Source organism: Merops nubicus, unplaced genomic scaffold, assembly GCF_000691845.1.
Source record: "Merops nubicus isolate BGI_N331 unplaced genomic scaffold, ASM69184v1 scaffold15950, whole genome shotgun sequence".
NCBI lineage: Eukaryota > Metazoa > Chordata > Aves > Coraciiformes > Meropidae > Merops > Merops nubicus.
In genome coordinates this window covers 25,145-52,254 of record NW_008582938.1, presented here as the reverse complement: position 1 = coordinate 52,254, position 27,110 = coordinate 25,145, and the positions used below count along the sequence as shown (strand labels likewise).

The 27,110-nt window shown below is 38.7% G+C and overlaps 1 protein-coding gene across 1 annotated transcript in view; it reads left to right on the top strand.

Moving 5' to 3' along the window:
• MAN1A2 (mannosidase, alpha, class 1A, member 2) overlaps positions 1-27,110 on the top strand; it is a gene marked incomplete at its 5' end in the record, with an annotated part of 56,624 nt that overhangs the window by 7,386 nt on the left and 22,128 nt on the right. Inside the window, 3 exon segments of the mRNA XM_008939126.1 lie at positions 8,577-8,671; positions 10,922-11,045; positions 11,455-11,548. Coding sequence (XP_008937374.1) covers positions 8,577-8,671; positions 10,922-11,045; positions 11,455-11,548 — 313 coding nt within the window.

Sequence of the window (27,110 nt, the reverse complement as noted above, 5' to 3'; positions counted from 1 at the left end):
TGATATATTAGGGTCAATTCTAGATCCTAAGAATATGCTCTGAAGGTGAGAAGACGATGTCCCCCGTCAGATTCCCCAAGATGTTTTTCATACTCCTATTCCTTAAAATTACACTTTTGGCACTCACTCCATGGTCCCTTGTTATGTCTTGTCTGCTTGAGCCCCTCATTCGTTCCCTGTCCTTCCTCCTGATGCCTTTTTTTGTTCACTTCAGCTCCTCTTCCTGCTGCGTTAACAACTTCTCCATGTCACTTCACCTTATATGAGGTGGAGGACTAAAAGCCTTATCTTCTACCACCTCTGCTTCCCTGCTGGCAAAGCTCCATATGGATCTTCTGTCCCTCCATGACTCTTTGGTTTGGTTTCCTAATGGCTATTCAGGTTTTTCTCCCTTCTCCTTCTCCATTCCATTTTTCACACTTTTAGATCAATCTTTTTTGCTGGCAGTAACAAGTGGGAGAACATCTAAGTGAGATGCCAGACATTGTCCATGCTGTCACATCTGATTCACTGTGCTACAGTAGCTCCCACATCAAGAAGAAATCACCTGAAAAGAGTCTTTCAAAAGCCCACTTATATCCTTAGAACATGCCTAGGCATGAGTGATTGTGATTTGTATGTTGTGAAAATTCAAGATTGTTGCCTCTAGTCCTGAGACAACTTATTTACAAGGTGACTAATCTGGCGAGTTAACGCTGCTTGTGCAGGGAAACTTATAATGAAGAGGTCAAAAATATGAAAAGCAGGAAAGATAAAGCACAAAAATTGCCTAGACTCAAAGCAACTTTTTAATAATAATACTAAAAGAGAAAATTAACTCAAGACTGCCATAAGTTATGGCTTAGTTAGGCAGGATGAGAAACAGTGCTTTGTATCTTCCTGGAACGATCAGATCGAGGAGATATTTATCTTCCAGACTTTTGTGACATTTATTCTGTATTTTAAGTGATCTGTGATGTTGACTGACTGGTGTAAAGTGCCTCTGATTTGAAGGCCCTTTAAAAATGGAGAACGTGCAACTTTTCTACTCAGATATGCATGAAACCCATGCCAAGGAAGCTGATATGGCTATTGAAGTGAATGGAAATTATGCAGTTTAATTGAGGTGTTACTAGCTAGTGCCAGGTACTTTAAATGTGATTAGCTAGTTGTCCAGTGCCTATCAAATTTTTACATCTGGATCTTCTAGAGCAAAAATTTAAAGTATTTCTAATAAGCTAATATATGCACAAACTTTCTCATGTGAATTTTAAAAAAAATATCAAGCGTGAAAGCAATGAATATTTCATTAGGTCCTAAGATGCCTTAGTCAACAGTAACTAGATTCCTCATATTTGCTGTCCAGGGAAACAGCTTTGGAAAACTTTATTAAAAGATAAAGATGGTGTAATTTAAGAATTCTGTTTGCAAATCTTTCTCTTCTGACAGTAGAAAACCACCACATTATTTATTACCCTATGTCTAAGAACATTTTAAACATATATTTTAGCATTTGAACATATGTTAGTACATAAAATGTAAGTAATCAATCAGAAAATATCTGTCCAAATATCTGTTTGCTTTTCTTCTCACTGATTTTAGAAAATTTAAGGGGAAGAGAGGCTTGTATTGGAATGAATGCAGGAGAAGGCAGTCATAAAGTTTCATAAATGTTCATTTCCTGAGTTTGCAAGTTGGTAATGTATGTTTGTTGGTTTGGTTTGGTTTGTTTTTTAAAGAAGGAACATTTCATGAAGCCTTTACTGACTTGTGAATATTTATGGACGAAGTCCTATGTACTTTATCCTTCTGTACTTGAAAGACCAGAATTATAGCACAGGAGGGCTCTGCAGCAACAGTTGCATGAACAGAAATAACTGCTCCTGGACTTCCATCAGGGTGAATTTGACAGTGTTTTAACACTTTGAAGACTGTTAAGGAATTAAGCCCTGTTTCTTTCTCTCTTCATGTGTATATTTTCTATGTGTAACAGCTTCATGCGTTACAGAAGTCTGGTAGCTTAAGAGGCTAAGGTTTCCATGAGACAAGGAAAGCAGAGTCAGTTGATGCCATAGCTATTTCAAATTTACACCATAGTCCATGTTCAGCCTGATTTCCTGTTTAGTTTATTAACTCTGATCTTAGACTGAGATTGGTTTAATGTTTCTTGGTTTTGTTTTGTTTTGTTTTTTTTCCTGTCACAGAGAGAGTAATATGAATTCAGAGCATCCCTTTGCAGGGATAAGTCTCTCTTGTTTAAAGACTTTCAGTCTTTTAGAAACTCTGAGTTTTGTTCATCAAGTACTTTGGTAATCATTGCAGCTCGCCAAAGACAGCAGAAGTACCTTAGCTATGGTATTGTCTTTACAGTATCTGCAAGTATTCCTTCCTTGAATCTGTTATGACTCTAAAGACCTACAAAGCTGAAGAGGTGTTGAATTTATGTAATTCTACATTGTTTCACTGATATAGATGGTGCAGTTTGTAGCTGCCTTGCTAAAACTCACATGAACATGGATTTACATTATCCAGGACCAATTCTAGAACTGGCACGCCTCTTCAGACATCACTCACAAACACCTATATAATGTAGCTGAAGTGCTCTCCCCCTCTCCATTCATACTGTGATGGCTGAAATATTACCAGAATCTTCCTGCATCTCCCTCGCCTCACAAGATGCCCTTTCAGCAGTAAATCGCACCATAATCCTTTATCTCTCCTGATGCAGAAAGTCCTGTCTGACAAGTAGAGCTTTATATGTGTGGTTAGCCACAAAAGGGTGGCGAAGAGTTCACTGCTGCAGATTGAACTGAAGGTAGGAAGATAACTGTTCTAGACAGGGCCAACAATTACCAAATATTTTCCTCAAGGGTCTGAGTCTCTTATTGCTGTCAGATGCTCTTGGGTTTTTTTAATCTGTGTTCAGTAATTCGGTAGATCTGTCTCATCTTCGAGCTTAGTGTTAAAAGAAAACGTGTGCAGGATTTGGTAGTAGTAGTGCTGAGAGAGGTACTACATTTTTGTGAACTTGTGCAGTGTGTTTGTTTTGTCTGATGTTTTTTCAAAGATCAAAAGTAACCTTCAGAGTCAGCTCCGTTGCATGACCATGGATGCTCACTAGTTAACTATCAGATTAAGCAGAAGTCTTGCATTTATTACTGTTTAAGAATGACTCAATGACTGACCTGTGCACATAAATATTGAAGAGATGCTTTATTGGTATATAACACCTATAATCCTCCTCAGAGTTAGGAACAGAAGCCATGTGAGGCTCTTTGGCATTTATAGGGCTGCAAGGGAATACCTAACAGCAATATTAATGTAGTATTAATGAAGCAAAAGTCTTTTAAGAGTTGCAGCTAAGCATCTCCACAGTCACTGGATACATCAATAAGGCTTCTGAAGAATCACCTTACTCTTTAAGGCCTTTTCTGCTGAATGTTTTGGCCTTACTTGGATTAATAGGCTCAGGAGCAAACTTTCATGTTGTGAGATGGTTGGCAGGTTTGATATGTTAAGCATCAATTTAATGGATGAAAATGATTCAAGCCCTCACAGCTGATATGCTGTATACACTAGTTTGTAGATACTGATTGATGTTTTCCCCTAAGTGAGGGATCCACTTATCCAATTTGGGGTTTGTTTTACTTTTTCTGCCAGTTTTCTGTCTCCCCTTCCAGCTGTTACCAGCTTGATTTGTATTTGATAGGGGGAAAAATTGTTCCGTAGCTTTGCAGCATTTGCAGAAAGGAGCATTACCCTATCAAAGGCCATGTAAATTGATGGATTTAGTGTATTAGATTTTGATGTGTAAAATGGAAATACTTCTCCAAGTCTATGGTGACGTCTGAAACTTTTCTGAAAAAAAGTCTGTACTTTGAAAGTCGACAGAACAGGTACCCTAACATTAATACACACGTTTACTTGGAACAATATGCTTGCATCTTCAAAGTAGGATGTCATGCTGGGGTTGTTATGGGGCCTTTAAGAAGACTTTGATCAGTTACCTCCACATCAAAAAGGGCACTACATGTTAAATTCTGTAATTAATGCAAGTGTAAATGCACATTTAAAAAGAAAAATACTGAATTATCCTGCAGGAACAGCACTTCTTTGAGAGCTCTTGTCTTTGTGATTTCTGTGACTCCCTCTCTGTTACTCGGTCCTATACTTTGGAGCTTGTGCTAACGAAAGAACTTGCAGGTAGGTGGCCTTCATGGTTTATGCACCAGTTACAAAGGTGTGGGTCTACAGAGTAGGTACAAGGTCCTGAGAAAATCAAAACACTTTCCTCTTACATGTATGGAATGTGCACAAGCCGTTTGATTAATTGGCAGTTGCGGTGGGGTGGGTTGACTTGGGCTGGGTGCCAGATGCCCACCAAAGCTCCCCCTCAGCTGGGCAGGGGAAAGAAGAAGAAAAAAAAAAAAAAGGAGAGAAAATTAAAAAAAAATAAGTATAAAAGGCTTGTTGGTCAAGATAAGCACAGGGAGAGGTCACTCACTGTCATGGGTAAAACAGTTGACTTGGAAAATTAGTTTAATTATCAATCAAATCGGAATAGGATAATGAGAAATAAATCTATATCTTAAACCACCTTCCTCCCACCCTTCCCTTTTTCCCAGGCTCAGCATTACTCTAGAGTTCTCTGCCTCCTCCCCCTGAGCAGCATGAGAGACAGGGAATGGGAGTTACAGTCAGTTCATCACACGTTATCTCTGCTGCTCCTTCCTTCTCAGGGTGGGGACTCCTCGTGCTCTTCCCCTGTTCCGGTCTGTGTCCCTTCCATGGGGTGTAGTCCTTCAGGAACAGCCTGTCCCAACATGGGTCTCTCAAGGGGTCACAAGTCCTGCCAGCAAACCTGCTTCAGTGTGAGCTTCTCTCTCCATGGGTGCACAGATCCTGCTGGGAGCCTGCTCCAGCGTGGTCTTCCATGGAGTCACAGCCTCCTTTGGGTGCACCCACCTGCTCTGGTCTGGGGTCCTCCACAGGCTGTAGTTGGATATCCTTACCGTTAAACTCCATGGGCTGCAGGGGACAGCCTGAGTCACTGTGGTCTTCACCATGGGCTGCAGAGGAACCTGGAGCACTCCCTTCCGTTCTTTCACTGACCTTGGTGTCTGCAGAGTTTTCCCTCACATACTCTCCTTTCTCTGGCTGAAGTGGCTGTTGCACATTTAGTTTTACCGCCATCTTAAAGTACATTATCACAGAGGCACTACCTTGATTGCTGGTGGGCTTGGCCTTGGCCAGCAGTGGGTCTGTCTTGGAGCCTGCTGACATTGGCTCTGTCAGTTGTGAGGGAGCTTCTAGCAGCTTCTCACAGAAGCCATCCCTGTAGCCCCCCACTACCAAAACATTACCATGCGAACACAGTACAGCAGCCTGGGTGACAGAGTGGTAAGGAAGCTGTGTAGTTCTCAGTTACTCTTCTGTTTTTGGCTGAGACAAATCGTGTCAGTCTTTGTAGCTGCATGTGTTGTACAGTGTGTTTTCAAGAGCTGTAGTGATAACCCTGCAGCAATCACAGTCATGCTTCATTATTAGTTATCACTAACTTTTTCCTAATAACTAACTTACTATCCCTTGCTCCAGTTTGGTGTTATTTTGTATTCTCCATGTCCACAGAAAAATTATTTCCTTTTCCTTGTATTAGCCTTTTATATACTGAAAAATCATTATTCTGTTCTGTCTTGAACATCTTTTCTCTGGACTAAGTAACCCAAATTCTTTTGCTGTTTCCTAATGAGTTCTATTTTCAAGGCACCCATTCATTTTTTGTTCCTCTCTATTCTTGCCTGCATGTTTCTTCAAAAGCATTGCCTGTCCACAGGCAACTGCTGAGGCTGAAATAGAATCTATCAGTTCAACCTGTTAAAAAACAATAAAAATACTTACTATATGATAAGTAACTGATGCCAGCACATTATTGAAAAGCTAGAGCCTGAGGCATTTACTACTGCTCTTATGGTAAGTCTGAAACTTACTGAAAGAAGTCACTTTGGTGAGCTCAGCAAAGCACTCTGGTCACAACTGTCATCTCCCCTAAGAGTCATCTCATCCACTATTGCTCTCTACATTTCTTTCTTTTCTCTACACCTCTTCAAATATAGTCTTCTGGTCACTTTGCTCTGGTAAGAGCCTATGCAGCTGTCTCCCAGCTCTCACTCCAGTCTGTGTAGGTAAGTGCTGTATCAAGCACTGTGTGAGTTTGTTATCCAGGAGCAGTAGTGAGATAGGACTGAGATGGTAGTAGCAGAAAATTAAAGTATGTCTTCAGCCAATTTTTTAAGTGTTTCCCTGTGTTCTGTCTTGGATAAGAGGATTATTCTTGTTGCAAGGGTGTTTCTAGAGATGTTCTTCCACTGAATGTTCTTACCCTAATGTTTCAATATCTTTTATTAATGAGTACCACAGTAATGTGTAATGCTTTCAGAAGGTGCAGGATCCAAAAGATGAAGCTAAACAAATTCATGACACAAACACTTTTCCAAACTATGTAACATTTAACTGGAAAACATCCTTCTGTTTGGAATTGGGTGTTGAAGCTTGTCTTTGCTGTAGAACTCCCTTTCTACATCCGTTTATATATGACTCCCTATAGATAGTCCTGTCTAGTCCTGACCCATTTACTACTTAAAAATCTAAAACTTCTGTGTGAATTTTTTGATGCATATTTATAGATGCAAATCAGATAGTTTATATGTAACTGAGCTAAGACAGAGCTTTTAGTTCTTTCAGGGATTTCTTTTTTCCCAGTTATTGTAGACTCCACCTGTCTTGTACCTTTTACTTAGGCCTTCCTATTTTGACTTGGTTCCTTATTCAAGGTCAGAGTGTTATCTGAATTTTACTGCTAAATTTCTACACATTTTCTCAAAGACTGCCTCTTGTCAGTATCTTCTCTAAAAAAATATTTAAGCTATATTGCCTCTGTTACATCACAATTCTATCAAAACCTATTCTGAAGTATCCTCTTTTTCAGTTTAGATATATTCCATCTTACAGAGTACCTCTGTAAAAGTTCTTTTCCCTGGCTCATTGCTTTCAGAGCCACCTCCATCTCTTCATACCCTACTGCATCAAATACAATTAGATGTCATCTTTAATATTCTTTTCTGGTTTATTTCATGTCTCAGTAGTCATCTCCTCAGATATTAAGATATTGATCTTTTCTTACCTTCTTATGAAAAATGAGGATGTTCTGATTTGCTTATTTTTAGCTACTTTTCAGCTTGCTTCTCCAGTGAGCATCTCTTCTGTTTTATTCCTGTAGACTCTGCAAAAGAGAGAAATTATTTTTATAAATCCAACAGATCTATCTTGTAGTGCCTCTTAAAGCTCTTTTTCTTCGCAGGTCAGGATAATAGCAGAATCATAGAATATCTCAAATTGGAAGGGACCAGTACAGGTCATCAAGGCTAATTTCCTGCTCCTCACAGGGCTACCTAAAACTGAACCGTATGACGAAGAGCATTGTCCAGACACTCCTTGAACTCTGACAGGGTTGGTGCTGTTACCACCCTCTCAGTGAAGACCTATTCCCAATGTCCAGTCTGAACTTCTCCTGGTGCAGCTTCATTCCATTCCCTTGTGCCCTGTTGCTGGTCAGCAGAGGGAAAATGTTTCTATAGTATGTCTGTATTGCATAAGTCATTTTGAGGTATGGTAGCCGATTTTGTTGCATGTTCATACAGTGCTTCAAAATGGTGAATAATGTTATATCCAAACTAAGAAGATACTTTTCCAGAAACATAGTGAATACTGGCAATGCATTAATTAAAATGTATGCTAGCAACTAACTGCTGGTAAAGCTGATTTGTGTCTTGGAGATGTACCAAATGTGCCTTCTTGGAAAACATGCTTCCTATAGGCTTAGAAGGAACTGTCTCCCAGTTCCTCATTTAACTAATAAACATTAGGCTCTGAATGAGGCTATTACAGATTCATGTTCTGAAAGTAAGTAGGAACAACACTAGAAATGAAAAGCGTTTTGTCCTGTCAGTAATTTCTATGTGTAATCAGACTTGAGAGGGAAGATTAAGCCTATAATTATTTTTCTTATGCATTATCAATGAAGGAAAAGCTACAGGGAACTTTGTATATATGGTTTTGCATAGACAATGTTCATAAAAGAATAGGAACTCTGTCTGCAGCATATATATATATATATGAAAAAGAGATTAGAATTTCATAATGTTTAAAATACCGGTGTGGGGAATTCTCCTTTGATTTTTAGCTGCAAAATATAAAGTATGATTTAAAGACTGCTTTAGAAAGCACTTGAGATCCTAATATTGGTAGAGGGAGGTGGGAGGAGAATTGGTATTCTTCATTAGTAGGAACCTAAGCACTATTGCTGGAGAGCATGGAAAGAAGGAAACGAAAATGACACGTTTTCTTTTCATGTTCAACCAGCAATGAAATTTGTAAAATGAACAAGGAGAAAATAAATTATAACTTAATGCACTTTTTTTTTTATAACGTAGAGCTTTTCTAATACAAAGAGCTGAGTGGGGCAAGGAAGTTTCAGTCTTTGTAGTTGGTGGAGATAAATCAGACTTTGTAACTATTTGCAATTGATTCTACTATCTTAGGTTTTCAAGATCAAAGCCGTGCAACTGGCAGGAAAGCTTCTTCCAGCCTTCAACACACCTACGGGTATACCATGGGCAATGGTGAATCTCAAAAGGTAATTAATTGCTTTTGTGGGTAAGTTTGTGTCATCACGCACACACACCCAAGTTAGTAATGGCATATGTTAGCTTTTCTTAGTAGTAGAGTAACAGATAAAATATAAATGCCAGATAAACCAGTGTTCCTGGCACTTTAGAATAATTTTAATAGAGTTCAGAGCATTCTGTTTCTCTAACTGCAGTAAATTGTGACCATGTTTTTTTCTTTTGTCCTGATTCTGCAATGAGAATTTAACATGCCATTGAGACATACCCAGCATAGTATGCCATGTGTTGCCCTAGAGCTTGATCATTGCTGCTTTAGTTGTTAAAGAACCTATTAAAAACCATTATTGTTTGTAGGCCATGGCTGAACTTTACAGGGTTTTATGTCCTGGATGAGCTGTTACCTTCAGAAGACTCACAATGTTTGGGAAGATAATGGGACTTGGAAGATATTAATTAATTTTACAGTTCAGCTTAGGCTTACAAGTTAGTGTGTTGAAGTCCACTATGGTCTGTGGAGATGAAGAGGCTCCTTTAGATAGCTGTTCAAGTCAGACATGGAAATTAGATGGTCTGCATTTCCTTGTAGAGGAGAGTTGCCTTGCTTAGTTTATCTTGTATTGCTTGTTCAGTGCTAGAATTTTCATCAGATTTTGATTTTTTGATGCAAAGCATTTTTAAAATTTTTATTATGTTCATAAACAGTAGCTGAAATGGGATGCATGTCTAGACTGTGTGAATGCTTAAACAATTCACAGTAGTAAACAGAGTTTTCAAATAGTTTTAAATAGTTTTCCTTTTAGGAGAGATTTTGTTGTGTGGTGTTAGACTGTGGAGGGATTTTGGACTGCTTGGAGAGCATTAGCCTTAGATGCCTTTTTGTGATCAGGCAATGATCCTCACTTTGCTGTCAGTCCTCGGGAGAAGATCATGGAGCTGTGGTTTGCCCTTCTGTTGGCACAGGGCCTCACCATCCTTGCCTGATTTTCTTAGCTTTGCCTGTGCTGCTGCCTGTTTATTTGGACCTTGTACAATTTTTTTATTAATTTGGGGTTAATTTTCGCTACACACGTTCTGCAGGACATTATGATTCACTCAGGCTTGTGTTCTTCCTGCAGCTTCATACGGCTTGAAATTCCTCTGTGTGTAGGGTTGGGGTTTTTTGATGTTTGAAGGGCCCAGGTGACCCTGCTCCTCAGGCAGCACCAGCATCTGGTTCACTGGTTCAGACCACATGGATGACAAGAAGCTCCAGGCAGTAGATGTGTAGATACTTATCAGTAAGGCACAGAGGTTGATGGCATAGGTTGGGGTATCAGAGCACAGTCAGCAAGGCAGGACAAGGGAAGAGGAATTGCAGTAGGTGGAGGGGAAAGGATCGGAGTGCCAGAAATTCCTGCGTGCCTGGGGTTGTTTATGCATCTACTGTGTCAGTCTTTTGGTGAGGTACAGAACCAGCCAGCATCACAAGACAAAATAGTGGCTGGCATGCCAGAGGGCAGTGACAGTAGCAGGCATACATGACAATACTTACCACAAGGCTGACATGCAGTGGAAGACAAGACCTGAAAGAAATATTTGGAAAATTATTGGCTTGTGTTTTATTAGATTTTGTATTAATAATGAAACACTTAATTTTCTCTTTTTGTGAGAACTGTACAAAAGAAAACCCTGAGACAAGCTATGACTTTTTTTTTTTTCTTTCTACAACTCTGTAAACAGTGTTAACTATATTTTAAAAGGGGTTATCTCAGGTCAGAGCTACAAATATTGTTCTCTAACCAACACTTGTCCTTTACATTTTCTCTTTATAATCTATAAATTAAATGCTAGGTAAAAAGACTTTCCTAATAGATTGTACTTGTGCTGATAACGGAAATCTTTTGTAAGAGGAAGTAGAAGTAATCTCCAGGAAAATGTAGTTAACTTCAGAAATTAAAGACCTGATTCTGAAATGTTATGAAAACTCCCAGATTAAACCAGATATGATTTAGGAGTTGTAATATCATCTTGCTAAATCATATCTTTTAATAGCAGGACTTTATGATGAGGTTATGCTACCTTTTTTCCAAAAAGACCCAACCATGATTTTTTTTAAAAAAGAACCAACTTGACCAATCAACTCCCATGATCTTAAGTGTGAGTTAGTGTTTTGGTGTTACTTGTTTGATTTGCTGTGGTGGTTGTTACTAGTACTGTGCACAGTAATTCTGAATTCTTTGTTTTCTCCCTTTTTTTATGCATGTTTGTTTGGAATGCAGTGGTGTGGGTCGAAACTGGGGCTGGGCTTCTGCTGGCAGCAGCATCCTTGCTGAGTTTGGTACTCTGCACATGGAATTCGTCCACCTCAGCTATTTGACAGGGGACCCTGTATACTACAACAAGGTGGGTCTCAAATTCATGGTTTTAGCATACAGTTCTCTTTTACACTGTTTCATCATAAATTACAATAAAGTACTTTCTGTATTAATTGTATTCACATTCTTGGTAGCAGGTAAATTTTTCATACTTGTATTTCTGTTACCAAATAGGTGACTTTTTCAAGTAGAAATCTGTGACAACATGTATTTTCTTATTTGTTTCAGCATACATTTAAAAATCATGATTTTGAACATCTTCGTGTGAGCAGTCCTTTAAAAACAAAAATGTACTAATCTGCAGGAAGCCCTCAAGAGAGTTTCTGGGTTCAGATTAGTAAAATTAACTAAAAAAAAAAAAAAATAATTATATTTGACTGTGTGCAGAGAGCAGATGAATGTTGCTAGTGTTGATCCCAATTTTGGATTTAATTTAGGTCATGCACATTCGGAAGTTACTACAAAAAATGGATCGTCCTAATGGACTTTATCCAAATTATTTGAATCCAAGAACAGGCCGGTGGGGTCAGCGTAAGTATTCTTATTTTATTCATTCCTAATTAAAGCTCTGCTTCTTACTTTGCTGCTAAGTTGGAGATCATTGCTTGAAAATATGTGATGTAGGATTACTTATAGTTGAGATGTCTTGAAAACAATTTTTGCCTGTCGTGCTCTCTAAAGTTATGCAGCTTCATTTTTTTTATTTTTTTTTTTTATGCTACTTCCTAAAGCGGTTTCCTTTTATCAATCAATAAAATCTTCAGAATAAAGAATGAAGCTGAAAATAGTTCCTGCATTTTAGTTTTATTTCAGGTTTTGTTCTGGAAACCGTCTTGTAAGTGGAGTACTATAAGGTAATGTAGAAGTAATGTGTGTTTGTGGTGGTTACATTTGAGCTCCTGGTGTTAAGGACATTTACAAACTTCATTCCTCTACTTGGTGGCATGTGAAGCGGCATGATGAACCTCGCTATAAATCCTGCTGGTATCAGAGTGTCTCTCATTTAAACAAAAGAAGCCAAAACTGAACCAATGGACATATGAACTGAGACAGATGAAAATGCTGAGGCTTAGACAGGAATTTTTCTTTTGCTTCCCCTGCAGAGATTGTGTATCCTGCAGCACAAAAATCAGTTAAGTAAGGGCGATGCCCTCACACCCTACATCACACTTCATCACAGGACCTGTGTCAGAGACCCTGATACTGGTACTGACTTGAGTCACATTGTTGGTGTTAAGGGTAGGCAAGGCTTTTACATCCTCCACAGAAGGCAATTTCAAAGAACATTGTGTTTGGCTTGTTCTGTACTACAGTACTGGAAAGGCAGAAACAATGGCAAGAGTACCAAAGAATAACTTTTCTTCTTTCAGCATCTGGGAAAGCTGCCCTTTTCATCTTTGCTGTGACCTTTACTTTGATGCATCTTATCCTGCACAAAGTACTTTCTCCAGATAGTTTCTGAGAAATATTTCAGAACTCTTTTATTTGCCTAGATACATCTAACTCTTGATTGTGACCTTTCTTGGGTTTCCTTTTTTTTTTTTTTCCCTTTCCTTTTAACATTTTTTTTCACCTCTTCAGACTTTTTTGGCCCAGTTCTTAGTTTTTCTGTTAACCTGTAATGTTCCAACTAAATAATGAGAGGTGTGAAATACATAAAATAAATTTACATAAATACATACCTAAGTACACTGTTGAAGAAATATAGGATTCTAATGGTGGGTTTATTTTCTTTCTCTATACCTGTCATTCTAGCAGTGGATATGTTCTAATGGTGGGTACGCTTATTCGAAGTAATAAAAATATCAGTGATGTGCACACAGCAGTCAGATCAATTAATGCTACTAGTACCAGTTGATTATCCAGAGAATATTGAACAAAATATTTAATGGAAGAATTCATTTAGGTCAATTTTCATCAATAATTCTGTTTTGTCTTTATCTTTTAATTTTATGGGGTTTTTTTTTGTTTTTGTTTTTTTTAATAAAATACATTTTATTTTAATAGTGGAAAAATAGATACAGTTTTATATTGTTTTTCTGTTTAATCTTGTTCTAACAGGCTGATAGGTAAACTTGAATACTTAAAGACAACTCTTTCAAGACAGATTTGTGGAAGGAAAGGGAAGCTTCAGAGAGATTCAGTGGTTTTGGTGTGGCCTCATAGGACTGTAAGCAGGATGTATCTCTCTATGTGCAACCAGAATTTTGTGGAAAATTCTTGATACCTTCTACCTTGATACAGTATTTTGATAGCTTCTCAGAGGCATTTGCATGAGGATCCCAGGCACTCCTCATTTTGTCTTTTAACCAAAAACTCACAAGGATTGCTTCTGCTTTATTTGACTTGCAATCCCAAGTATTAAATGTTAGTGTGAGCAGCTAATGTGCCTTTGAAGTACCCGATTTAGAAATCTTTTCTTCCTTTATCCTCTTTGCTCCAGAGATGTGTGCAGTGATTTATGCTGCCATATAAGTAACTTCTTAGCACATGTAAGGTCTCACAACATACTACCTTTTTTTTTTTTTTGATCTCAGATCCTGCAGACACTAAATGTTGTGTTGGCCATCAGAACTCTATAATTCACAAATATGAAGCTTATTTCTCTCATGATGGTGATAGGAAATTAGAGTAATAAAATTCAGTGCTAGGTCCTATGGAAGGGAAGGGTGATATTTATTTGTTTACAGAGTCATTAATACAGCTGATTTTTACACTCTCTGTTTCTCCTAAGTTTAATTTAGTCGTAGGTACTAAGACGTGTCCAAGTTGTCTGGACTTAAAAAAGGACACTGCTATCTAGTCCTTTTCACATATCTCTTGAATGATGATGATAAGATAGTTTTTGGATAGATCTTTCAGATTTTTTAGGGATCAGCAATTGTTAGGAGTTTTTTCTATGCCTCATAATATTCCTATCTTTAACCTTCATAGATTTTAGGCCATGTTGCTGTGTCTTACCTGTTTTTCCTCATTTAAGTGTGTGCTTAAAATACATGTGTGTGGTCTGTTCCCTTCTCAGGCTAAAGGAAGAGGAACAATGTACATAATATGATGCAGCCATGCTACCACCCATCTGATGTTAGGATGCAGGTCTGATGAGTCATTTCTGCTGTGGTTTGATTTATCAGAGTGCAGGACTATTGATCTTGACATATTCTGCAGTTTCACTGCTGGGGAGTGATGTTATAGGACAGTGCCCTGTGACATACAGACCAAAAACTCATCCTTTTGGCTCATTGTTCTGCTTCTGCTACTAGTTAAAAAAACATGCATTTTCATTCCAGTCAGTCAATGTTTCTCTCACTTTACTGATGATACCTTTTTAGCTATTTGTAACTTACCAGTCAACTAGTAATTATGGTTTAATCAGGAAGGATGTGACCATGGCTTCCAGGTTCTTAAAAAGTTGGAGAGATTAATAGAGTTACATAGTGTAACCTTAATCTATAGCCATGTCTTTATACTGTTTACATTTTTGTGTATGTAGGTTTCTGTGTGCATTTAGTGCATTTTATGTAGCACTTGAGGAAAGGTTCTGGCGACAACTTATCTTCTTTCTTTTTCTGCCTGCCTTGTGAAGGAGCAGGATTTGGAACCACAGTAGGCAAGGCTGCACAGGGACTGTGGCTGCATTCCATCATTTCTTTCCATTTGAATGCCATAAAACCCAGTCCTAAAGCCAGATGAATGGCTTACTGGTCACTTCTAAACCTCCATGCTTCCCAGTGGAAATGCTTCATAATACACCTGTACATAACTGGACCTGTACTGCTATGTAGCAGGAGGGGAGTTCATTACATCTAGGAGGAGGAAATTGATGTCATGTGTAAGCTAAAAATTTGTGTTCAAGCCTATAACAAACTGGTATCGTTACAGCATGAGCAGCATGACAGACAGCTTTTTAATGGGTCCAGCTCAGGATTTGTCAGCTCACTGGGGCTTTTGCTAGAAGGTAGAGCTACAATGCCCACAGGAATGCTGAGAGCTTCAGTTCTTACTTATGGACTAAGGTGATGGTCCAGTAGGAACAAGTGATTTACAGTACTTCAGCTTTGAGGTTTCGGTTCCTATAAAACTGAAAGGAAAAGACCTGGGAAGAAGCATACTCTAACCTCCCACATTAACCTACAGTTAATTTTGTTAGCTTTTTGTTTCACTTGGTGAGTGGTTGGTTTGATGTAAGCATCAGAACGTTGAATTTAGATTCTTCTCAAAAAGGAGTGACAGTGCTTTCTCGAGAAGCCTGCTAGGCAGATACAATGACTAGAATTTGGATTAAAAGCAAGAGATTTTGGACTTATGTAAAACAATTTATACTGAAGAAAGATTATTTTAAGTGGAAATATGTTGAAAAAATGTAATTCTAATATGCATTTGGCGAACAGGTTAGGTGAGAATACCAACTAGAGCCACAGTAAAAAAGACCATGCCAATCTGCATGTTATTGCAAAGTCAGGACATGCTGCTCATGGTTACCTATGTCTTTAAGTTGTGCATTCTTCCTTTCTGCTTTCCAGTACTGAGAACAAATTGTTGTATTTCATCTGTTTCCAGCATCTCTTGCAAGTAGTAATGTTACTGAAGGGGAAGTCAAATCACTTTGGCTTCACATGTCAGTTCCAACAATTGGGCTACCTGTGGGGTTATCTGTGTTGGTTATGTAAAAAAGTTGTGCCAGTTGCACTGAGATTAGGTTTTAGATTATATATGGCTTCCATGTACAAGAAAATAGGCAGAGATGTCTATTCTATTTTAGCCTTCTCTGTTTATTACACCTTAGTGATATTTGATCACACTAACAACTTATTGTAAAGTAAGGTAGCATGTGAATTTACAGTGTATGAGCTGAGTGTTACTATTAGGGATGTAATAGCAGATACTGAAATTACCATCACTGAATGTTAATGTGATGAATATTCAGAGTGCAGTCTCTTCTACTGTGCTTTGTTCACGTCTCCTTACCAAAAACAAGCCCCTTTATTCAGACTTGCAAGTAGACTAAGTTGAAAGCCTGATAAAGGGTATTCTGTCAGCTTATTTACAAGAACTCACTAACGCCAACAGGACATTGGTCCATGTATGTATTGCTAATACACTGCATTGAAATGTTGTCTTTCATGTACAAAGTGATGACTGTCCTCTACAGACAAATAAGATGCACAGGTATTTAGCCTGCCTGGTTACACACTCCACCTTAGCACCTTTTGGTGATGTTCTCATTTTCTTGCAGTTCCCTGCATCTGTTACTACAGAATAGGTAGAGGAGCAACCTAGGTGGCTGAATGAGAGAAATGTATATCCTCTGTTTTCCCATATTGTGCTGATTACTAGCCTTTAAATAAACCAAAGCAAGTGCCTTTGTGGATCTGCATATTCAGTTTCTTCTGATAGTCTTTCATTTTCAACAAAAAGTGCTTAAGTTAAACAGAACCAATTTTAAAATACTATTTAGAGAAAGTTTCAGTGGATTTAATTAATTGGGATTAGATTTAAGCTTCTGTTAAAATGGTACAATTTTCACATGTAGGACAAGCAGTAAAAGCAATCTAAAATCAATTTCATTAAGTGCAGTGCAAATACTGAGTGAATATTCCTAAATTTTATTCCAGCCTGTATAGCTGGTTTTAGGCTAATACTCTTGGGCTGAGTTAGGTAATTAACTGAACTGCTTAATTTAAACTCTTGCAGGTAATAGGCAAACCATGAGTAATACACCCGAGCTATTTTAATTTGTAATATGACATTGTATCAAATACATAGGACTGTCTGCCTCTATTTATCAGTATTTAAAGGCAAATTGAAAATAGATTTTATCTAAAGTTTGTAGTGCACTTGATTGAAGATGTTAAGAAAGCCACTGCATCGAGCAGACTCCAAAACTTGGGGATTCCTGCTTCCCAGCTGTTGAAGCCCAGACAGGTAGAGGTCTCTCTGTCCCAGTCTAACAGATGTGGCTGCTGGTGTTCCCATTTGTAGGTTTGGCCAGTAGCAAGGCTGAGGACATATCCTAGAGAGGTGCACACAGACACTAAGAGGACACTAGTGCATCTGCCCACAGACTGCCACCGAAAGCAGTGCCTGTGTAGCACCCGTGTGTAGTGCAGCTCCAGCTCACACAGAACATACCTGCACTGCGGTGGTCTTGCTCCTCCTCCCAATGTTCACTGTCAGATATGTGTGTGCACTCACACACTCTTCACAAGCACCCTCAGAGAGCTTTCATATATTAGCAAAGGCTCTCAGTCCACCTAGGACTCATCCCTGAACCCTGGACCTGTCGTGCAGCCATTGGCTCAGAGCTTGGGTCTTTTCAGGTGCAAGTCCCCCCCATCCTCACCATCTCATACGGCTTGAAGTTTGCTAATGAATTCCACATTCATGCACTCAGGATTAAATTCACTGGGAAGAGCAAACCCACATGGGTGTTTCCAGTTGCAGGCACATAAACTAGGGCCTTGTGACCCACTGTCCTTTCTCCAGCCACTAGCACCCAAACCTGCCAGCCCCTGTGACCTGCAGCCCCTTTCTCCTGTTGCTGGCACTCTGACATTGCAGCACATGTACCAGTCCCTCCAGTTACTGGCACCCAGACCTCTCTTGCATGCCAGACTCCAGGTGCTCGCACCTAGACCTGCAGGCTCTACAAACCATGGCTTCTTCTCCAGCTGCTGATGCTTACACGTTGCAGCACTCACATGTAGGATGCTGAGTGGGACTAGGTACAAAAATTAAAGGATTTAATAAGAAAAGAAGACAGACTGTGCTGGTGGTGCAGGGCTCACATAGACAAGCATGGTCATCTGCAACCTGTTTATGTGCAGCCAGGCCCTTTCAAGCCACCTCTTCTTCATTTTTCCTTTGTTCATTCCTCCCCAATCCACTCTGATCCTTCCCTTTCCCTTCCTTTGGCCCTAAGTAGCCCGCAGTGAGTTTTGTCTGAAGCCATGGGCCCTTTCTGCTGTCCCATAAATACATTTTGATTGTCCTGCAAGTCTCCTCAAATATCTCATAATGCTAATGACAATCACGTTTCCCCCTTCTTGTCAGTGACAAAGTTCAGGTTGGCTCTCTGAGGCTGTGCCTGAGTAGTTCCTTTAATAGCCCATCAATCAGTAGCTGAAGAGTTCTGGTTTGTGTTATTGTCTGTTACCACCTGCTTGTTAATGTCTGTGTGTTTAATTTACCAGTTTCCTTGTCATTTGTTGTTTCTTTTATACGGAGTACTCATTAGCCAGATAACTTGATGAAGAAGGAGCTTCTCACATTCTGAATGTCCACACATGTGAGAATGGTAATACTGAGAATAGTCAGCATGTCAGCTGAAAGTTACTGTTCTGGCATTGTGAGCTCTACATGAAGACTGGCTCCCTCCCTTGAATGCAGGATTGCAAACGCACTGCAGAGATTGATAAATAAATCACTATTCAGATTTCTGTTATTGGCACTTTGGTTGTTAAAATTAAAAAAAAACAAAACCTTTCTGTCTTTACCTCTACCTCTGGGAGGCTAATGCCCTTGTAGATTGCAAGGTGAAGTGAATAATCCTGAAGAATGAAGTGGTCTTCAAAAGATTAAAGATATACTGCAGATAAATATTTCAGAGAAAAATATAATCATAACATAAATTACCAGGTTGATAGTCTAGTTACAGGTAGTGAGAAAGATACTAGTGGAAAATCACTGTCTTTGCCAGCTGGCAGTGGTCTCATTTAACTATGAGGATACTTTGCATTTTCTCCCTGCCCCTCCTTACATTGTTTATTTACTTGTTGTTTAGCAGAAGTAGTCTCTTAAATTTCATCAGTTAACACCCCTACCTGCTCTAGACAACACTTAAGAAACCAGCAGTGCCAAGAGTCGTGAAAAATCAAATTGTGAAATGTAATGTCAACTGCTGGCAAAACGTCTGTAACTTAAAAGGAAGTGAAGGGAATTGTGTCAAGTAAGCCTTTATTTTCCAAACAGTATTTTACAAAACTATTCAGATAATTAACTTCAATTTGGACTTGTGGGTAATTGTTTCTAATGCTTTAATTCTCGGGTGATTTTTTTTCCTCTTTGACATAAGGAAAAGATTTTCTGTCTCTTAAATAGAAATGGTGCAGGATTAAAATAATTGATTTTATCTATTGTAGAAGTACTTGCAGAAGTAATTCCCAGCCTGACTTCATCTTTGCACATTTATTTGATTTAGCAAGTAAATTTATTCTTTGATTTGTGGTTGCAATGTCAGTTATAGAACTGGAATATGTGATCTATGTGATGGTTAATTTGCAGATTGATGGAATCATTTATTGTGGTGGGTTTTTTTATTTCAAATCTGCTTTCAGTTGAGTACATTATAAACAAAAATACACCATGATCTCTAGACTTCCAGCAGTAGGCATGCATGTACCAGTTGCAAATGAGGAGATGGGGGATGGTTCTTTGCAGTTTAATTTTCTTTGCTATCTTGACAGATGTCCTTAATTTTTCTTTCCAAAATATTCAGCCTTGTTTTGTATTTAGGGGAATGTGCATGTGTTTTGAATAGAAAATAATCTGTGTAATCTCTGGTGGGGAATTCCCCTTGTCCATTTGCTTCACAACCATGTACAAATGTAATTAACTGTGTTCCAAGAAAAGGCTGCATTCAAATTTGTTTATTCATTAGAAGCCAAGAGCAAGTTAACCTGTTTAAACTTTGTTTTAATGAAATACAGCAGAGCTGTGTGTGATAGGGAATATGTTTTTTTAAGTCTACAAGGTTAATATGTTTTGCTGGTCTGTTGAGCAAGATGCTGAAAAAGCTAAACAAGTAGGAGCTTTGTTTAGTGTGTTAAAGATTTAGTGTTATTGGAAGGTTAAACGTGTATATGAATTATGCATTTGAAAAGGAACATCTATAAATAATTCCTAAAGAAAGGATTTGGATATGGTGTAACTGGGTTTTGAAAGTGCTTGCATACATCGGTGTGGAAAAATATTAATATTTTATCTTGCTCTACCCCCAAACTGTATGTATCTTGGTGGGGAGTGCATCAATATCTGGAATTTGAAATCTATCCCACAACAGCTTTAACATTTATTTTCCTCCCCATGAAATCAGTAAAATAAACTGTATTAAGAGTCCAGCATGTCTTGAGGTACCGCTTGATATTCTTGAGAGTTTATATTTGCTTTGAAGACAGTTAACTTAAAATGACTGAGCAGTCTAAAGCAATGCTTTGACACATACTCTGTGAGTTTTTAAAGTTAGAGCTCCTGTGGAACCTGTTATTTGTTTAATAATTGATTTTTGTACTGGGATCTTTGTATTCCTAAACTGTTTTGAACTATTCTTGATGTACTCTTTTCTTATCAAAAGGAAGCCTATCAGAGTCCAATTAAAAACTTGCTACAACCTTATTATTGTTACTCATTTTAATTTTATTCCCTTGGTATCACTTGCTGGAGGCTGTGCACTTGGCTGTTTATATTGACATTATTCTCTAGACTACTAATAGATTTGGATGACATGTAACAGTCCGTTTCATTCTGTCTTCAGTATGTGAGACTCCATATTCTGAGTTGCATCTGGAGATGTATCTTGTGGTGGTCATATGAGAAACATTTCCAGTTTGGTGACACTGAAGGGAGAGGGTCTATATATTTTGTTCAGTGGATATTGAATGTGTCTTCTTGAAGGGTTCTTTTAATTGTGAAGTTCCACTAGGAACTGGCCTGTTCTGCAGCAGCAAGGTAAAATACCATCTCATCTTGGAGATCTATGTGAAGACATAGCTGATCTTTGATTGCAGATCACACTGTAGCACATTTTGTCCTATATGGTCAAAAATAAGAGACGGATGGTGATGGATGGAGTCCAGGCATAAAGTGTGGTAGCTCAGTCTCAGTCACAGAGCATGGACTGAGTACATCTTAAGGTCAGCACAATTTCCTAGCACCTACAGTGACCAAAGCTTCAGCCAGCTGTCTGTACAATTTCAGGCATCTGTCTAAAGAAGAAAAATAAGAGATACATAGACACAAGTCTAGGAGAAAGACACATGCACAGTAATCTGGATTTATATTGCGCGTGGAGTAATCCATAAGTACACAAAAACATAGTATGTCATTCATTGCTTCTTTGAATCTCTTTTGGTTGTCAGCATTCATGTGTCATATCTGTATACACATACATATATATAAGTATGTAAACTGCTCTGGTCTGGTTACAAGTTGAAGGGAGAACCAAGATTGTTGACAATGGTTCTGTCAGCTAATCTTGCATAGATGGATGTTGGGCTAGATTTAATCTAATAAAGGTTCCTCCCATTTTCTTGGGTTTAATCTGTAAGAGGAGAGTTGAAATCTTATAGCAAGACTAAGGTGGATAAACTAAAGGTTGTAATGACCTTAAGAGCTTGTCAATCCCCCTATGTGGAAACTCAGAAGAGACTCTTTGGGTTGTGAACTCTTAGCTACAGCATTATTTTTTGTAGCAGGTTGTTACCACCTCTTAGCTATTTTTTACAACCACCTAGTCAGGTAAAACAAAAAGTCATTAGAGGTAGACATGTACCTGATTGCCTACCAGTCCACTGCAAATTCCAGCAGTTTAATTAGAGCTGCCAGTGCAGGTGGGATTTACACTAGCTCCAAACTTGACAGAGGTGCAAGTGTGCTTCATTCAGGTGGATCTGTTGGTGAGTGTAGTCATCTGGAAAAGACAGCTAGGGGTGATAAAAGGACACCTTTCAGTAAAAACACCAAAGGTTCAATGTGTTTAGTTTTTGCTCGTGGCCTTGACATATTTAGTTGGTTGATCTTTAATTCGTGAACCTGTCTTCTGAGAGATGACCTAAATCTTTCCAGAGTTAAAAATAATAGCTGGAATGTTTTGAAGTTTCAGGGAAGTTTGAATACAAAAAGGAAAGTATTTGTTCCAGCTGTGAATTCCTGAGTGTAAAAGGAGAGTCAGTTGTGAGATACCAAATTAGGATTCTCCTTTGACATTACAGAATCATAAACTACGTTCAGTTGGAAGGTGCATTTTTGGTTCTAACATGAGTTACGTAAATATATATATTAGCTGGGCTGATTGTACTCGATCTGTTTCAGATTATTTCTGTTGTCTTTGCACACACTCAAATTGTGCAATTTTGAGAATTTTAATCTTCATTTTGAAAAACACTACAGTTCTAGGAAGTCATTTTGCTTAATTTTATTATACAAGAAACTGGTAGCACTTAAAATTAACATTGCTCAACACTTTCCATTAAGTGATTGTTTTCAGTTTCTTGTGGCTGACAAACTTCAGCTCTTCCAACTAGAATAGTTCTCTCTGCCTCAAGCTGGTTTTGTTGGATTTTTTAAACAGTTTTGACAAAAATGCTTCAGCCATTTCTAAATGAAGCTAGAGGTGGAATGTGATTATACCAAGATTAAAGTTTGTTTTTTCTAAGCATATAGTTAAGAAACTCAGGAGCCATCATCTTTTGGATATTAAATACTGTGGGAATTGTTTGGTTTGGGACTGCCTGAGGAAAAAAATCCATGTTTTTCCAAGTCTTTTAAAAATACTCATGTTTACTTTCTCCATATGAAGTATTTAGAGTTCAGCTGCTACGTTCTCTAGTGTTGTGCATACTGAGCAGGCGTGATCACACATCCCCAGGTTGGGGGAATCTCAGCTAGGTTTTTCTTTTTGATTGAATCTGTCATGGCACCAGACAGTAGAAAGGGAGGCAGTGTCTGTTCAGCTAACTCCTAACTTATGCATGCTTGGCTTTGCAACCTTAACTGTTCTTTGAATATTGTTCTGTTATGTGACAACCTGCATGTTTTCAGAAAAATTCTCATGCTGGTAAAATGTTCTGTAGTGATAAATGATTCATAGTTGACTAAAAATTGCACCTCCACCTCCTTTTGTCAGGGCTGCCTTTGCTGCAGTTAATTTACAAGTGTTTGCACTTTTGAGCCGTCCACTATGGCTTTTGGCACCTTTAGGTTGAATGTCCACTGTGAATTGTAGCAGCTGCAATTTCCAGGGCCTCAGCTTTCTGGATTAAAGGATTAGAAAGGGAGCTTGCACTTATTTAGAGCAGCTGAGGGGCACTAAGCCCAACTACATGAAGATTGAACTGAAATTTAATCCGAGCCACTCTGAATGCAAACAGAAAATCAGTTCTTTAAGTTTCCTACACAGAGAAAGAAGAGGGCTCCTGCAGTATAAGGCCAGTTGGTACCTAGAACAAGTAAAGGTGATGGGGTGGGGTGTGTAGATTTCTTAATGAAAGTTAATATTAGCTTCACAACTTCACTACTCCCTCATGGTCACTTATCTTTCCTACTCTTGAACTCCTTCCCTGACGTATTACAATAGCATTTTGTCAAAGTTAAAGATTTTGTGATCCTTAAGGAAAATCAGCCTCCCTTTTTACTACTTTGTTCTTTTGTTGCAAAGTAGTTCTGTACTACTATGCTTTTGGCTGAAATCAGTTGGTAGTTTATTCATCTGGGTGTTCCGGGCTATTTGGTATAGCACTGTAGGGAGCTTTAAGTTAGTTTTCCTTTACTTTATAGTCACAACTAACAATTCCAGTTCTAAGACTTTTTTCATTTAAATATTGCCAAATTCCTCATTCTTTGCTTGTCGTTCTCTAGATGTCTGTACTTAAAAATATTAAGTCAGTGTTGTAGTTGCAAATGCTTGAGTTAAAAATACTATTGGTATAGTTGATCCTCATCTCTGCCTGCTTGTGCTTATGTTCTGCTAGAATGTTATCTCACCATAATGCTTTTCAGCACAGCAGCCTGTGCATGCTAAACATAAGTCTGCTTAACATTTTATTTCATCTTTTTCATTCTGTGTGCAGTAAGCAATGCATAAGCTGTGTGGGCACAATGGAAGGACCGGCAGACGCGCCCTGGGGTCAGGAAAGGGCAGTGGCTCATTACCCATCTGTTCATGGGTGGGAGAAGCCTCACCCTCAGGTGTGTGACTGCAGCATCAGTTCTGGCATGACACACTGCTCTTGAAACAATGCCTGGCTTCTTTCTTTATTCCTGCTCATTGCCAAGAAATGACAGTTGAACAATTAAGGCACAAAGCAGAGAGGATTTAGCAAATCGAGAACCGTTTTTAATTTGCCTCATTAAGCTGCTGTTAACTACTTAAAGCCATCTGCTTAAAAATAATTTACAAATCTTAAGTTTGCTCTAGAGAGCAGGTAGACCTTCATTAGAACAGGTTTTGTTATCAGTGTTATCCTTGGGGGGCTTTCAGTTGTTGTGGAAAATACTTCATTGCTCACTGAACCAAACTTTCCCTGTAAACAAAAGGAAGTGACACATTTTTGTAACTTGCAGTCTGCTGCCATAACCATATTTTTGGAAACCCCTCCTGTTCATTTAGAAACTGGCTTGCTGTGGAGGAAGTTATGTTCAGCCATTAGGTAGATCTGGGTATGAGGAAGGAGAACAAGCTATGTATGTGGCTAGCATCCCTGTTACAGGCTACCATCCCCAAAAACTTAGTCCTGGAGAGAAGGAACAAACGCATCTGTCACAGTGCCTCAGCTGTACTGAGAAGGGGGAGCCCTGCTGCCTATACCCTAAAGAAAAGCAGGTTTGTCTTCCTAGATTTGTAAAGAAACAGTTTCACCTACAGAAAACAAATCAGCAGAGTGCCACAGGCTCTCCCTCCTATCTCAGGCTGAGATTCATTGCCATTTCAGTGAAGCACTTTGCACACTTCCTTCTGACCTGCTGTGTATTTCTGTGCTTGGCTGTGAAGTAATTGTCCTGGCTCTCATCAGAGGAGACACTTGCAGAAGAGAGATAATGGATTGCTGATACAAGTAAGATCATTTGGAATGAGACTAGCTTTAGAAATACTGGACAGTGATGGTGTGAGAATTTAAAAGAAGGTCCTCCACTCAATCTGTGGGAAAGAGGTGGATGTGATTTTTGCAATATTAGCTGAGTCACAATATTTGACTAAATATAGATCTTTTATCAATAAATTAAAAACTCCTGAAAAATACTGCTAGGAAATTTTTTTTTTTTTCAGTTGTGTGCTGTTTCTTAAGAAAAAAATCAGTATTTAACAGGATATAAATCTTTCAAAGTATTTGAGCAAAAATGTTACCATGAACTGAAATATCATTGTCTTTCTGTTAAGATTTTATTTGAATCTTTCTGTGAAGGAGGAAGCCTACAAATAAACTGACTGCACAGGTTTACACACAATGTGCTTTCAAGTGTGTGACAAACCAGAAACAACACAGAGCTTTTTGCAGTTTCTTTTGGTTGCAGTAGTTGAAGGTGTTCTTTGCAACTGCAGCCACTTTAGTTTAAAATAAGGAATCTTTGACTGGAATCCTTTTATGTTTGCCCAGGCATCTTGAGGCTGCATTTGAGAAAATGGAGAATTAAGAAAATACCTTCATTTGTCTTGATTGGAAGGAATGAATGTTCTAAAAATGTATACATGTCATTGAACAGAATTTGTTGCTTCTGCCATTTTTGATATGCCTTCATACTTCTGTTCTCTTTGCTAAATTTGTCTTATTCTGGAAAGAATTTTACTTTAGGATTTCATCGTGAAACATTTTGTCACAGTAAAACCTGTAAATGGCATAGAGCTGTTTAAATAATTTCTGTAGATCAACAATGTGAAAAATTAATTTTAAAATTTGCAATATACTTATAAACATTTTAAACATAAAACTTAGTTTCACAGCTATCTGCTGAAGAGTACCCAGTACCAAGACGCTATTGTACACTCAGTTATTCAAATCATGAGTTGTTCCTTTTTAGTGCTGTGGATTGACATGCAAGGTTAGGGCTGATTGAAAAACTTCAAAATATTTTATGTGCAAAAGGTTTTTATGAGCAAAACATTTTGAGCTGAGCTAAATCTCTGGATCCATCTGAGCTGTAGCTCAAATAGCAGGAGAAAGTGATAACCACTGTGGGTCTTCTGATAGTAAGTTTGGGTGGGCAGCTTTGTTTATAGGAATGATATGTGATGACCCAGATCTACAGTTTTCACCAGCTATATATTTGCTAAGGAATCTTGAAATATTATTTCATTAGCATTTCCACTGTAGGCAAGAGCAAGTTGTCGAAGTTGCACAATCTGTCACAGTAAGTGTTTTAATTTTCAGTCAATTCTAGTTATAGTCCTTACACAAACTGCAGCAAATTCTGCTTCAGCAAAACCTTCTGACAATAGCAGAAGACCTGAAGATGATCTTGCCAGGGTGCAGTTAATGGAGCTGTAGAAGCTGGAAAACTTGCTGTGCTTAAACCTTAGTTTGGCTGCTGCAGTGGCCTCCTTTTCACTTCCACCCTCTTTCAGCTGTGTTTTGCAGATGGGGAGGGGTCAGGGAAATAAAACCAGCTGCATCTCAGTGTACCCAGCTCCTGTAAAATGTTGCTTCTCTTCTCTGTGAAAGATATGTCTGTCATGTCTTATCATGTGTGATCACCAAAAATATTTCATCTGTCCCCTTCCTTCATGAAGAGAAGGAACAGAATGTTTGCCCTTTCTGATATGTCTACTCTCTGGTCCAACTGTTAATGGCATCAGCTGAAGAGTGGAGGAGCCCACTGTTTAATGAAGGAGGAGCATTGAAACCTCATAGTAGTTGAGAGCTGGAATGACTCGTGCAAAAAGGGCATAAGGAAAATGCTACTGCTGGGAGCTGCAAGGCCCTTAGAAGCTCTTAGCCCATACCACGTTTGCTGCTCGCTTGCTGAGTGGGAGGACGATCTGTATCTGGGAGGCTTGCACAGCTCTCTTCTCTGAATGTGTGAAGAAGGTGCAAAAAAGGCAGTCTAGGGGATAGCTCGAAGTTCTGTGTGCCCCAGTGCTACTGCTTCAGGTGTTCCCTGTACTTTTATCTAAGATGAGAAGCAACGGGGAGGAATAGAAGGGCTGCTGACAGGAGAGAAAAACAGTTCTCAGATGACTGCCTGAAGAAGATGATGTGAAACAGCGTGTTTCTGATGGTTTACTTTGAAAACTCAGCTGAAATGTGGATTTCTCTGGTTAGGAAATAAACCTTTTCCACTCATCTTCCTGCTCCTCTCCTGCCCTGAACCCAGCTGGGGCTGCTAC